The sequence below is a fragment of the Cardiocondyla obscurior genome, unplaced genomic scaffold (assembly GCF_019399895.1).
Source record: "Cardiocondyla obscurior isolate alpha-2009 unplaced genomic scaffold, Cobs3.1 scaffold33_214576_698314, whole genome shotgun sequence".
Classification (NCBI taxonomy): Eukaryota; Metazoa; Arthropoda; class Insecta; order Hymenoptera; family Formicidae; genus Cardiocondyla; species Cardiocondyla obscurior.
This window is the reverse complement of record NW_027228790.1, coordinates 100,473-115,550: the sequence shown is the minus strand read 5'-3', so window position 1 is coordinate 115,550 and position 15,078 is coordinate 100,473. Positions and strand designations below refer to the sequence as shown.

Here is a 15,078-nt window from a genome sequence, read left to right as displayed (position 1 = left end):
AGAAACAAATCGTGTAGTTGACATATTACAAAAAAATAAATTTTCAATTTTTGTAGATGAAACATCAGACGTTTCGAATCAGAAATGGATGACGTTTTTTGTGCGGTATGTTGATCCTGAAACGTTAGATAGTCGTTCGCAATAAGTAAAATTAATAAATATTGACGCAAAAAATAGTAGCGCGGAAAAATTATTTGATGCATTTTTAAATAAAATGTGGAAATTGCAAATTCCATTTCAAAATATAATTGCTATGTCATGCGACAATGCACATGTTATGGTGGGCAAATATTCATCTTTTAAAACAAAACTTCAAAAGTTTTGTCATAAATTATTAACATTTTCATGCCCGTGCCATTCCGCAGCTTTAATTGCACATAATGCATGTAGTAAAATTCTAGAACATTGCGAAGAATTTGTTAAAAAAGTAGCAACTTTTATCAACAGTAGTCCGAAACGTTCGGCTATTTTTGAAGAATTTGCTATAAGTTTTCAGGAAACAAACCGTAAAATTTTAAAGTTGTCAAATACACGATGGCTTTCTCGGTATTCAAGTATTCAACGACTTCTTGAGTACTGGAATACTCTATTTCTGTTTTTAACTGAAATAGTAGTAAATGAAAAAACAAAATCTGGAGAATATATACTTTCTATAATGCAAAAACCTGATACAAAAGCTTACCTATTATTTTTAAAACATATTTTGTATCATTTTAATTCTTTTAATCTCTTTTTCCAAAGCCTAGAAACAAAAATCCAAGTATTAAACAGAAAATCTTTAGAATTTTTATGTGGCATTTGTAGAAATTTCTTAAAACCTGAGCTATTAAGCAGTTTAAAAGAAATTGATATGCCAGAGTTTGATAAAACAGAAAATCAAATTTCAATAAATGAAATATATTTAGGAGAAGAATGTCAAATATATCTAAATAATTTAATTACGGAAGGACATGCAGACGTTGTTGCAAACATTCGACGAGATTGTTTGCAATTTTACGTAACAGCTGCACAAAACATTTGTAAAAGGCTGCCAATACGTGATGCCTTTTTATCAAAATTAAAAGTTTTTGAATTTAATACGGCTTTACGCGATAGTAATAGAGAAAGTTCATTTCGTGATGTCTCTTATATGGTGAGCACCTTTGGATGCTTTGATGAAAAAGATTTGATGAAAGAGTGGTTTGCATTATACAAAGATTTTTCAGAATCAGATAAAGATTTGTTAGCAATATTAGAGTTTGATGAATTGTGGAAAATAATTTTAAAAAGTCATCGATATCCTAATTTGAAGTCTGTCTTGAATGCTGTTAGATCATTGCCAAATTCAAATGCCGATTCCGAAAGAATTTTTTCTATTTTACCAGATATAAAAACTAAAAAACGAAACAAACTTACACCTGCAAACGTAAATGCTTTATGCGTGTTTAAGTCAGCATTAAAAGCGAGAAAGGAACCGCTTTAAATATTAACATCAATGAAGAGCATTTATCTTTAATGTCAATAGACAAATTATATTCTACATGTCATAAAAAACAAGAAAGTCATCTAACATTATATACTGCAGATGATTGTGACATGGCTGGTCCTTCCTCGTCTACAATGCTATAAATAATTTATTTATGAAAAAAAGAAGTTTAATAATTATCAATTCAATATTAAGTTTGTCGGACACTTTGCGTGTTGGGCAGTTTATTTATTATTAATTTAAAATTAAATTTGTCGGACACTTTGCGTGTTGGACAGTTTATTTAATATCAATTTAAAATTAAATTTGTCGGACACTTTGCGTGTTGGACAGTTTTTTTTTTATCAATTCAATATTAAGTTTGTCGGACACTTTGCGTGTTGGACAGTTTATTTATTATCAATTTAAAATTAAATTTGTCGGACACTTTGCGTGTTGGACAGTTTTTTTTTTATCAATTCAATATTAAGTTTGTCGGACACTTTGCGTGTTGGACAGTTTATTTATTAACAATTTAATATTAAGTTTGTCGGACATTTTGCGTGTTGGACAATTCAGAAATGTGGTATGATATGGCTACTGGCGAAGGTCCACGTTAAAAAACCTAACGCACTGTAAGTGGCACCTCCTGGGTAGTGCGGAAGACCATATCATATTTTAACATACAGCCTGTAAAAAAACATGCATCTTGGTGCCCGCGATTCACGCGGCTCGCACGATGCGAGCACTCGTCTTAGTCACCGTAACGCGAAGGCTACGATTCGTAGGCTACGAATCGTAGCTGCCTCGGTGCGACGAAGACGAAACATATATATATCTGTCCTTTTCTGAAAGCCGAGCGAAGCGCGCTCACCGACAGGATGCCGGCGTGTGTGCGTGATCCCCCACTCCAGCAACATCGATGTTGCTCGGAGCTAAAATTCCCGTCACTGGGTAGGACGATAAAATGATCACGTGAGCATCTGCTGACGTCACCGTACGACGTCACGTGGTCAGATTTTTAAAAATTTTTTTTTCGTTTTTCGTCAATATCTCCGCTCCTGGAGAAAGTAGGACGCTGAAAATAATCACGTGGGCATCTGCTGACGTCACCGCACGACATCACGTGATCAGATTTTCAAAAAATTTTTTTCTGTTTTTCGTTAATATCTTCCCCCTGGAGGGGGTAGGACGCTAAAAATGGTCACGTGGGCATTTGCTGACGTCACCGCACGACGTCACGTGGTCAGATTTTCAAAAATTTCTTTTTCGTTTTTCGTCGATATTTTTGCCCCTGGAGAAAATAGGACTAAAAATGGTTACGTGGGCATCTGCTGACGTCACCGCACGACGTCACGTGGTCAGATTTTCAAAAATTTCTTTTTCGTTTTTTGTCAACATCTCCGCTCCTGGAAAAGGTAGGTCGCTAAAAATGGTCACGTGGGCATCTGCTGACGTCACCGCACGACGTCACGTGATCAGATTTTTAAAAATTTCTTTTGCGTTTTTCGCCAATATCTTCGCCCCTGGAAGAGGTAGGACGCTAAAAATGATCACGTGGGCATCTGCTGACGTCACCGCACGACGTCACGTGGTCAGATTTTTAAAAATTTTTTTTTTGTTTTTTGTTAATATCTTTGCTCTTGGAGAAAATAGGACGCTAAAAATAATCACGTAAGCATCTGCTGACGTCACCGCACGACGTCACGTAATCAGATTTTCAAAAATTTTTGTTTCGTTTTTCGTCAATATCTTCGCACCTGAAGAAGGTAGGACGCCAAAAATGGTCACGTGAGCATCTGCTGACGTCACAACACAACATCACGTGATCAGATTCTCAAAAATTTTTTTTTCGTTTTTTGTCAATATCTTCGCTTCTGGAGGGAGTAGGACGCTAAAAATGGTCACGTGGGCATCTACTGACGTCACCGCACGACGTCACGTGGTCAGATTTTCAAAAATTTTTTTTTCGTTTTTTGTCAACATCTCCGCTCCTGGAAAAGGTAGGTCGCTAAAAATGGTCACGTGGGCATCTGCTGACGTCACCGCACGACGTCACGTGATCAGATTTTTAAAAATTTCTTTTGCGTTTTTCGCCAATATCTTCGCCCCTGGAAGAGGTAGGACGCTAAAAATGATCACGTGGGCATCTGCTGACGTCACCGCACGACGTCACGTGGTCAGATTTTTAAAAATTTTTTTTTTGTTTTTTGTTAATATCTTTGCTCTTGGAGAAAATAGGACGCTAAAAATAATCACGTAAGCATCTGCTGACGTCACCGCACGACGTCACGTAATCAGATTTTCAAAAATTTTTGTTTCGTTTTTCGTCAATATCTTCGCTTCTGGAGGGAGTAAAACGCTAAAAATAGTCACGTGGGCATCTACTGACGTCACCGCACGACGTCACGTGGTCAGATTAAAAAAAAATTTTTTTTTGTTTTTCGTCAATATTTTTGCCCCTGGAAGCGGTAGGACGCTAAAAATAATCACGTGGGCATCTGCTGACGTCACCGCACGACGTCACGTGGTCAGATTTTCAAAATTTTTTTTTTCGTTTTTCGTCAATATCTCCGCTCCTGAAGAAAGTAGGACGCTGAAAATAATCACGTGGGCATCTGCTGACGTCACCGCACGACGTCACGTGGTCAGATTTTCAAAAACTTCTTTTTTGTTTTTCGTTAATATCTCTGCCTTTGGAGGAGGTAGGACGCTAAAAATAGTCACGTGGGCATTTGCTGACGTCACCGCACGACGTCACGTGGACAAATTTTCAAAAATTTCTTTTTCGTTTTTCGTCAACATTTTCGCCCCTGGAGAAAATAGAACTATAAAAATGGTTACGTGGGCATCTGCTGACGTCACCGCACGACGTCACGTGATCAGATTTTCAAAAATTTCTTTTTCGTTTTTCGTCAATATTTTTGCCCCTGGAAAAAGTAGGACGCTAAAAATGGTCACGTAAGCATCTGCTGACGTCACCGCACGACGTCACGTAGTCAGATTTTCAAAAATTTTTCTTTTGTTTTTTGTCAATATCATCGCTCCTGGAAAGGGTGGGACGCTGAAAATGGTCACGTGGGCATCTGCTGACGTCACCGCACGTCACGTGGTCAGATTTTCAAAAATTTTTTTTTGTTTTTTGTCAATATGTTTGCCCCTGGAGAAAGTAGAACGCTAAAAATAGTCACCTGGGCATCTGCTGACGTCACCGCACGACGTCACGTGGTCAGATTTTCAAAAATTTTTTTTTCGTTTTTCGTCAATATTTCCGCTTCTGGAAAAGGTAGGACGTTATAAATGGTCACGTGGGCATCTGCTGACGTCACCGCACGACGTCACATGGTCAAATTTTCAAAAATTTTTTTTTGTTTTTCGTCAATATCTCCGCCTTTGGAGAAAGTAGGACGCTGAAAATGGTCACGTGAGCATCTGCTGACGTTACCGCACGACGTCACGTAGTCAGATTTTCAAAAATTTTTTTTTTGTTTTTCGTCAATAACTTTGCTCTTGGAGGAGGTAGAACGCTGAAAATAATAACGTTGGCATCTGCTGACGTCACCGCACAACATCACGTGATCAGATTCTCAAAAATTTTTCTTTTGTTTTTTGTCAATATCTTAGCTCCTGGAGGGGGTAGGACGTTAAAAATGATCACGTGGGCATCTGCTGACGTCACCCCACGACGTCACGTGGTCAGATTTTCAAAAACTTTTTTTTTGTTTTTCGTCAATATTTCCGCCCCTGGAAAAAATAGGACGCTAAAAATAGTCACGTGGGCATCTGCTGACGTCACCGCACGACGTCACGTGGTCAGATTTTCAAAAACTTTTTTTTTGTTTTTCGTCAATATTTCCGCCTTTGGAAAAAATAGGACGCTAAAAATAGTCACGTGGGCATCTGCTGACGTCACCGTACGACGTCACGTGGTCAGATTTTTAAAAATTTTTTTTTCGTTTTTCGTCAATATCTCCGCTCCTGGAAAAAGTAGGACGCTGAAAATCACGTGGGCATCTGCTGACGTCACCGCACGACGTCACGTGGTCAGATTTTCAAAAAATTTTTTTGTTTTTCGTCAATATCTTCCCCGAGGGGGTAGGACGCTAAAAATGGTCACGTGGGCATCTGCTGACGTCACCGCACGACGTCACGTGGTCAGATTTTCAAAATTTTTTTTCGTTTTTCGTCAATATTTTGCCCCTGGAGAAAATAGGACTAAAAATGGTCACGTGGGCATCTGCTGACGTCACCGCACGACGTCACGTGGTCAGATTTTCAAAAATTTTTTTCGTTTTTGTCAATATCTCCGCTCCTGGAAGGGGTAGGACGCTAAAAATGGTCACGTGGGCATCTGCTGACGTCACCGCACGACGTCACGTGATCAGATTTTAAAAATTTCTTTTCGTTTTTCGTCAATATCTTCGCCCCTGGAAGAGGTAGGACGCTAAAAATGGTCACGTGGGCATCTGCTGACGTCACCGCACGACGTCACGTGGTCAGATTTTTAAAAATTTTTTTGTTTTTTGTCAATATCTTTGCTCTTGGAGAAAATAGGACGCTAAAAATAATCACGTGGGCATCTGCTGACGTCACCGCACGACGTCACGTGGTCAGATTTTCAAACATTTTTTTTTCGTTTTTCGTCAATATCTTCGCTCCTGAAGAAGGTAGGACGCTAAAAATGGTCACGTGGGCATCTGCTGACGTCACCGCACGACGTCACGTGGTCAGATTTTCAAAAATTTTTTTCGTTTTTTGTCAATATCTTCGCTTCTGGAGGGAGTCGGACGCTAAAAATGGTCACGTGGGCATCTACTGACGTCACCGCACGACATCACATGGTCAGATTTAAAAAAATTTTTTTTTTGTTTTCGTCTATATCTTTGCCCCTAGAAGGGGTAGGACGCTAAAAATAATCACGTGGGCATCTGCTGACGTCACCGCACGACGTCACGTGGTCAGATTTTCAAAAATTTTTTTTTTGTTTTTTGTTAATATCTTTGCTCCTGGAGAAGATAGGACGCTAAAAATAATCACGTGAGCATCTGCTGACGTCACCGCACGACGTCACGTAATCAGATTTTCAAAAATTTTTGTTTCGTTTTTCGTCAATATCTTCGCACTTGAAGAAGGTAGGACGTCAAAAATGGTCACGTGGGCATCTGCTGACGTCACCGCACAACATCACGTGATCAGATTCTCAAAAATTTTTTTTTTGTTTTTTGTCAATATCTTCGCTTCTGGAGAAAGTAAAACGCTAAAAATAGTCACGTGGGCATCTACTGACGTCACCGCACGACGTCACGTGGTCAGATTAAAAAAAAATTTTTTTTTGTTTTTCGTCAATATCTTTGCCCCTGGAAGCGGTAGGACGCTAAAAATAATCACGTGGGCATCTGCTGACGTCACCGCACGACGTCACGTGGTCAGATTTTCAAAAATTTTTTTTTTGTTTTTCGTCAATATCTTTGCTTCTGGAGAAAGTAGGAAGCTAAATATGGTTACGTATGCATCTGCTGACGTCACCGCACGACGTCACGTAATCAAATTTTCAAAATTTTTTTTTTTGTTTTTTGTCAGTATCTTTGCTCCTGAAAAGGTAGGACGCTAAAATGATCACGTGGGCATCTGCTGACGTCACCGCACGACGTCACGTGGTCAGATTTTCAAAAACTTTCTTTTTGTTTTTCGTCAATATCTTTGCCTTTGGAGAAGATAAGACGCTAAAAATGGTCACGGGCATCTGCTGACGTCACCGCACGACGTCACGTGGTCAGATTTTCAAAAACTTCTTTTTTGTTTTTCGTTAACATCTTTGCCCCTGAAGAAAATAGGACGCTAAAAATGGTCACGTGGGCATCTGCTGACGTCACCGCACGACGTCACGTGGTCAGATTTTCAAAATTTTTTTTCGTTTTTCGTCAATATCTTCGCTCCTGAAGAAAGTAGGACGCTGAAAATGGTCACGTGGGCATCTGCTGACGTCACCGCACGACGTCACGTGGTCAGATTTTCAAAATTTTTTTCGTTTTTCGTCAATATATTCGCCCCTGGAGAAGGTAGAACGCTAAAAATGGTCACGTGAGCATCTGCTGACGTCACCGCACGACGTCACGTGGTCAGATTTTCAAAAACTTCTTCGTTTTTCGTCAATATCTTTGCTCATGGAGAAGGTAAAACGCTAAAAATAGTCACGTGGGCATCTGCTGACGTCACCGCACGACGTCACGTGGTCAGATTTTCAAAAATTTCTTTTTTGTTTTTCGTCAATATCTTTGCTCCTGGAAAAGGTAGGACGCTAAAAATGGTCACGTGGGCATCTGCTGACGTCACCGCACGACGTCACGTAATTAGATTTTCAAAAATTTTTTTTTCGTTTTTTGTCAACATCTCCGCCCCTGAAAAAAGTGGGACGCGGAAAATGGTCACGTGGGCATCTGCTGACGTCACCGCACGTCACGTGGTCAGATTTTCAAAAATTTTTTTTTTGTTTTTCGTCAATATGTTTGCCCCTGGAGAAAGTAGAACGCTAAAAATAGTCACCTGGGCATCTGCTGACGTCACCGCACGACGTCACTTGGTCAGATTTTCAAAAATTTATTTTTGTTTTTCGTCAATATCTTTGCCCCTGGAGGGGGTAAGACGTTATAAATGGTCACGTGGACATCTGCTGACGTCACCGCACGACGTCACGTGGTCAGATTTTTAAAAAATTTTTTTGCGTTTTTCGTCAATATCTTCGCTTCTGGAGGAGGTAGGACGCTGAAAATGGTCATGTGGGCATCTGCTGACGTCACCGCACAATGATACGTTGCCAGATTAAAGAATATTTTTTTATCGTTTTTTGTCAATATCTCTGTTTCTGGTAAAAGTAGAACGCTGAAAATTGTAACGTGGACATCTGCTGACGTCACCGCACGACATCACGTGATCAGTTTTTCAAAAATTTTTTTTTTGTTTTTCGTCAATATCTTCGCCCCTGGAAAGAATAAGACGCTAAAAATGGTCACGTGGGCATTTGCTGACGTCACCGCACGACGTCACGTGGTCAGATTTTCAAAAATTTTTTTTTCGTTTTTCGTCAATATTTTTGCCCCTGGAGAAAATAGGACGCTAAAAATGGTCACGTGGGCATCTGCTGACGTAACCGCACGACGTCAAGTGGTCAGATTTTCAAAATTTTCTTTTTCGTTTTTTGTCTACATCTCCGCTCCTTGAGAGGATAGGACGCTAAAAATGGTCACGTGGGCATCTGCTGACGTCACCGCACGACGTCACGTGGTCAGATTTTCAAAATTTTTTTTCGTTTTTGTCAATATCTTCGCCCCTGAAGGGGGTAGGACGCCAAAAATAGTCACGTGGGCATCTGCTGACGTCACCGCACGACGTCAAGTGGTCATATTTTCAAAAATTTTTTTTTCGTTTTTTTTTAATATCTCCGCCCCTGGAGAGGGTAGAACGCTAAAAATGGTCACGTGGGCATTTTCTGACGTCATCGCACGACGTCACGTGGTCAGATTTAAATAAATTTTTTTTTCGTTTTTCGTCAATATCTTTGCTCCTGGAGAAGGTAGGACGCTAAAAATGGTCACGTGGGCATCTGCTGACGTCACCGCACGACGTCACGTGGTCAGATTTTCAAAAATTTTTTTTTTGTTTTTTGTCAATATCTTTGCTCCTGGAGAAGATAGGACGCTAAAAATGGTCACGTGGGCATCTGCTGACGTCACCGCACGACGTCACGTGGTCAGATTTTCAAAATTTTTTTTCGTTTTTCGTCAATATCTTCGCCTTGAAGAAGGTAGGACTAAAAATGGTCACGTGGGCATCTGCTGACGTCACCGCACGACGTCACGTGGTCAGATTTTCAAAAATTTTTTTTGTTTTTTGTCAATATCTTCGCTTCTGGAGAAAGTAAAACGCTAAAAATGGTCACGTGGGCATCTGCTGACGTCACCGCACGACGTCACGTGGTCAGATTAAAAAAATTTTTTTGTTTTTCGTCAATATCTTTGCCCCTGGAAGCGGTAGGACGCTAAAAATGGTCACGTGGGCATCTGCTGACGTCACCGCACGACGTCACGTGGTCAGATTTTCAAAAATTTTTTTTGTTTTTCGTCAATATCTTTGCTTCTGAGAAAGTAGGAACGCTAAAATGGTCACGTGGGCATCTGCTGACGTCACCGCACGACGTCACGTAATCAAATTTTCAAAATTTTTTTTTTTGTTTTTTGTCAGTATCTTTGCTCCTGGAAAAGGTAGGACGATAAAATGATCACGTGAGCATCTGCTGACGTCACCGCACGACGTCACGTGGTCAGATTTTCAAAAACTTTCTTTTTGTTTTTCGTCAACATCTTTGCCTTTGGAGAAGATAAGACGCTAAAAATGGTCACGTGGGAATCTGCTGACGTCACCGCACGACGTCACGTGGTCAGATTTTCAAAAACTTCTTTTTTGTTTTTCGTTAACATCTTTGCCCCTGAAGAAAATAAAACGCTAAAAATGGTCACGTGGGCATCTGCTGACGTCACCGCACGACGTCACGTGGTCAGATTTTCAAAATTTTTTTTTTCGTTTTTCGTCAATATCTTCGCTCCTGAAGAAAGTAGGACGCTGAAAATAATCACGTGGGCATCTGCTGACGTCACCGCACGACATCACGTGGTCAGATTTTCAAAAATTTCTTTTTCGTTTTTCGTCAATATCTTCGCCCCTGGAGAAGGTAGAACGCTAAAAATGGTCACGTGGGCATCTGCTGACGTCACCGCACGACGTCACGTGGTCAGATTTTCAAAAACTTCTTCGTTTTTCGTCAATATCTTTGCTCATGGAGAAGGTAAAACGCTAAAAATAGTCACGTGGGCATCTGCTGACGTCACCGCACGACGTCACGTGGTCAGATTTTCAAAAATTTCTTTTTTGTTTTTCGTCAATATCTTTGCTCCTGGAAAAGGTAGGACGCTAAAAATGGTCACGTGGGCATTTGCTGACGTCACCGCACGACGTCACGTAATTAGATTTTCAAAAATTTTTTTTTCGTTTTTTGTCAACATCTCCGCCCCTGAAAAAAGTGGGACGCGGAAAATGGTCACGTGGGCATCTGCTGACGTCACCGCACGTCACGTGGTCAGATTTTCAAAATTTTTTTGTTTTTCGTCAATATCTTTGCCCCTGGAGAAAGTAGAACGCTAAAAATGGTCACGTGGGCATCTGCTGACGTCACCGCACGACGTCACGTGGTCAGATTTTCAAAAATTTTTTTGTTTTTCGTCAATATCTTTGCCCCTGGAGGGGTAAGACGCTAAAATGGTCACGTGGGCATCTGCTGACGTCACCGCACGACGTCACGTGGTCAGATTTTTAAAAATTTTTTTTGCGTTTTTCGTCAATATCTTCGCTTCTGGAGGAGGTAGGACGCTGAAAATGGTCATGTGGGCATCTGCTGACGTCACCGCACAATGATACGTTGCCAGATTAAAGAATATTTTTTCGTTTTTTGTCAATATCTCTGCTTCTGGAAAAGTAGAACGCTGAAAATGGTCACGTGGGCATCTGCTGACGTCACCGCACGACATCACGTGATCAGTTTTTCAAAAATTTTTTTTTTGTTTTTCGTCAATATCTTCGCCCCTGGAAAGAATAAGACGCTAAAAATGGTCACGTGGGCATTTGCTGACGTCACCGCACGACGTCACGTGGTCAGATTTTCAAAAATTTTTTTTTCGTTTTTCGTCAATATTTTTGCCCCTGGAGAAAATAGGACTATAAAAATGGTTACGTGGGAATCTGCTGACGTCACCGCACGACGTCACGTGGTCAGATTTTCAAAAATTTCTTTTTCGTTTTTTGTCTACATCTCCGCTCCTTGAGAGGATAGGACGCTAAAAATGGTCACGTGGGCATCTGCTGACGTCACCGCACGACGTCACGTGGTCAGATTTTCAAAAATTTCTTTTTCGTTTTTTGTCAATATCTTCGCCCCTGAAGGGGGTAGGACGCCAAAAATAGTCACGTGGGCATCTGCTGACGTCACCGCACGACGTCAAGTGGTCATATTTTCAAAAATTTTTTTCGTTTTTTCAATATCTCCGCCCCTGGAGAGGGTAGAACGCTAAAATGGTCACGTGGGCATCTGCTGACGTCACCGCACGACGTCACGTGGTCAGATTTAAAAAAATTTTTTTTTCGTTTTTCGTCAATATCTTTGCTCCTGGAGAAGGTAGGACGCTAAAAATGGTCACGTGGGCATCTGCTGACGTCACCGCACGACGTCACGTGGTCAGATTTTCAAAAATTTCTTTTTCGTTTTTCGTTAATATCTTTGCTCCTGGAGAAGGTAGAACGCTAAAAATGGTCACGTGGGCATCTGCTGACGTCACCGCACGACGTCACGTGGTCAGATTTTCAAAAATTTTTTTTTTGTTTTTCGTCAATATCTTTGCCTTTGAAGAGGGTAGGACGCTAAAAATGATCACGTGGGCATCTGCTGACGTCACCGCACGACGTCACGTGGTCAGATTTTCAAAAATTTCTTTTTTGTTTTTCGTCAATATCTTCGCCTCTGGAAGGAGTAGGACGCTAAAAATGGTCACGTGGGCATTTGCTGACGTCACCGCACGACCTCACGTATTTTGATTTTCAAAAATTTTTTTTTCGTTTTTTGTCAACATCTCCGCCCCTGGAGGGGGTAAAACGCTAAAAATGGTCACGTAGGCATCTGCTGACGTCACCGCACGACGTCACGTGGTCAGATTTTCAAAAATTTCTTTTTCGTTTTTCGTCAATATTTTCGCCCCTGAAAAAGTAAGACTAAAAATGGTCACGTGGGCATCTGCTGACGTCACCGCACGACGTCACGTGGTCAGATTTTCAAAAATTTTTTTCGTTTTTTGTCAATATCTCCGCCCCTGGAGGGGTAGGACGCTAAAATGGTCACGTGGGCATCTGCTGACGTCGCCGCACGACGTCACGTGGTCAGATTTTCAAAATTTTTTTGTTTTTTGTCAATATCTTCGCCTCTGGAGGGGGTAAAACGCTAAAAATTGTCACGTGGGCATCTGCTGACGTCACTGCACGACGTCACGTGGTAAGATTTTCATTTATTTTTTTTTCGTTTTTCGTCAATATTTCCGCTTTTGGAAGGAGTAGGACGCTGAAAATGGTCACGTGAGCATCTGCTGACGTCACCGCACAACGTCACGTGGTCAGATTTTCAAAAATTTTTTTTCGTTTTTTGTCAACATTTTCGCCCCTGGAAAGGGTAGGACGCTAAAAATGGTCACGTAAGCATCTGCTGACGTCACCGCACGACGTCACGTGGTCAAATTTTCAAAAATTTTTTTTTCGTTTTTTGTCAATATTTTCGCCCCTGAAAAAAAAAAGATTATAAAAATGGTTACGTGGGCATCTGCTGACGTCACCGCACGACGTCACGTGGTCAGATTTTCAAAAATTTTTTTTTGTTTTTCGTCAATATCTTTGCCCGTGGAGGGGGTAGGACGCTAAAAATGTTCACGTGGGCATCTGCTGACGTCACCGCACGACGTCACGTGGTCAGATTTTCAAAAATTTTTTTTTTGTTTTTCGTCAATATCTCCGCTCCTGAAGAAAGTAGGACGCTGAAAATAATCACGTGGGCATCTGCTGACGTCACCGCACGACGTCACGTGATCAGATTTTCAAAAATTTTTTTTTCGTTTTTCGTTAATATATTCGCCCCTGGAGAAGGTAGAACGCTAAAAATGGTCACGTGGGCATCTGCTGACGTCACCGCACGACGTCACGTGGTCAGATTTTCAAAAATTTCTTTTTCGTTTTTCGTCAATATCTTTGCTCCTGGAGAAGGTAGGACGCTAAAAATGGTCACGTGGGCATTTGCTGACGTCACCGCACGACGTCACGTAATTAGATTTTCAAAAATTTTTTTTCGTTTTTTGTCAATATCTTCGCTCCTGAAGGGGGTAGGACGCCAAAAATAGTCACGTGGGCATCTGCTGACGTCACCGCACGACGTCAAGTGGTCATATTTTCAAAAATTTTTTTTTCGTTTTTTTTTTAATATCTCCGCCCCTGGAAAAGGTAAAACGCTAAAAATGGTCACGTGGGCATTTTTTGACGTCATCGCACGACGTCACGTGGTCAGATTTAAATAAATTTTTTTTTTGTTTTTTGTCAATATTTCCGCCCCTGGAGAAGGTAAAACGCTAAAAATGGTCACGTGGGCATCTGCTGACGTCACCGCACGACGTCACGTGGTCAGATTTAAAAAATTTTTTTGTTTTTCGTCAATATCTTTGCCCTGGAGGGGTAGGACGCTAAAATGGTCACGTGGGCATCTGCTGACGTCACCGCACGACGTCACGTGGTCAGATTTTCAAAAATTTTTTTTGTTTTTCGTCAATATCTTTGCCCTGGAGGGTAGGACGCTAAAAATGGTCACGTGGGCATCTGCTGACGTCACTGCACGACGTCACGTGGTCAGATTTTCAAAAATTTTTTTTTCGTTTTTTGTCAATATTTCCGCTCCTGGAGAAAGTAGGACGTTGAATACGGTCACGTGGGCATCTGCTGACGTCACTGCACGACGTCACGTGGTCAGATTTTTAAAAATATTTTTTTGTTTTTCGTCAATATCTTTGCCCTGGAGGGGGTAGGACGCTAAAATGGTCACGTGGGCATCTGCTGACGTCACCGCACGACGTCACGTGGTCAGATTTTCAAAATTTTTTTTGTTTTTCGTCAATATTTGCCCCTGAAGAAAGTAGGACGCTAAAATGGTCACGTGGGCATCTGCTGACGTCACCGCACGACGTCACGTGGTCAGATTTTCAAAAATTTCTTTTTCGTTTTTTGTCAACATCTCCACTCCTGGAGGGGGTAGGACGCTAAAAACGGTCACGTGGGCATCTGCTGACGTCACCGCACGACGTCACGTAATCAGATTTTAAAAAATTTCTTTTGCGATTTTCGTCAATATCTTTGCCCCTGAAGAAGGTAGGACGCTAAAAATGGTCACGTGGGCATCTGCTGACGTCACCGCACGATGATTCTTTGCCAGATTTTCAAATTTCTTCTTTCGTTTTTTGTCAACATCTCCGCTCCTGGAAGGGATAGGACGCTAAAAATAATCACGTGGACATCTGCTGACGTCACCGCACGACGTCACGTGGTCAGATTTTTAAAAACATTTTTTGCGTTTTTCGTCAATATCTTCGCCCCTGGAAGAGGTAGGACGCTGAAAATGGTCATGTGGGCATCTGCTGACGTCACCGCACGAATATGCTGCCAAAAAATTTTTTTTTCGTTTTTTGTCAATATCTTTGCTTCTGGAAAAGTAGAACGCTGAAAATGGTCACGTGGGCATCTGCTGACGTCACCGCACGACGTCACGTGGTCAGATTTTCAAAAATTTTTTTTGTTTTTCGTCAATATCTTCGCCCTGAAAGGTAAGACGCTGAAAATGGTCACGTGGGCATCTGCTGACGTCACCGCACGACGTCACGTGGTCAGATTTTCAAAATTTTTTTTCGTTTTTTGTCAACATCTCCGCTTCTGAAAAAGGTAGGACGCTGAAAATGGTCACGTGGGCATCTGCTGACGTCACCGCACGTCACGTGGTCAGATTTTCAAAA

The 15,078-nt window shown here is 41.3% G+C and overlaps 1 protein-coding gene across 1 annotated transcript; it reads left to right on the top strand.

Annotated features, from left to right (window-relative positions):
• The first annotated feature begins 214 nt into the window (after positions 1-214).
• On the top strand, positions 215-1,462 carry LOC139112638 (zinc finger protein 862-like). The gene has a single exon (XM_070673718.1). It carries the CDS (start codon positions 215-217, stop codon positions 1,460-1,462), a length of 1,248 nt encoding a protein of 415 aa, XP_070529819.1.
• Positions 1,463-15,078: the final 13,616 nt, after the last annotated feature.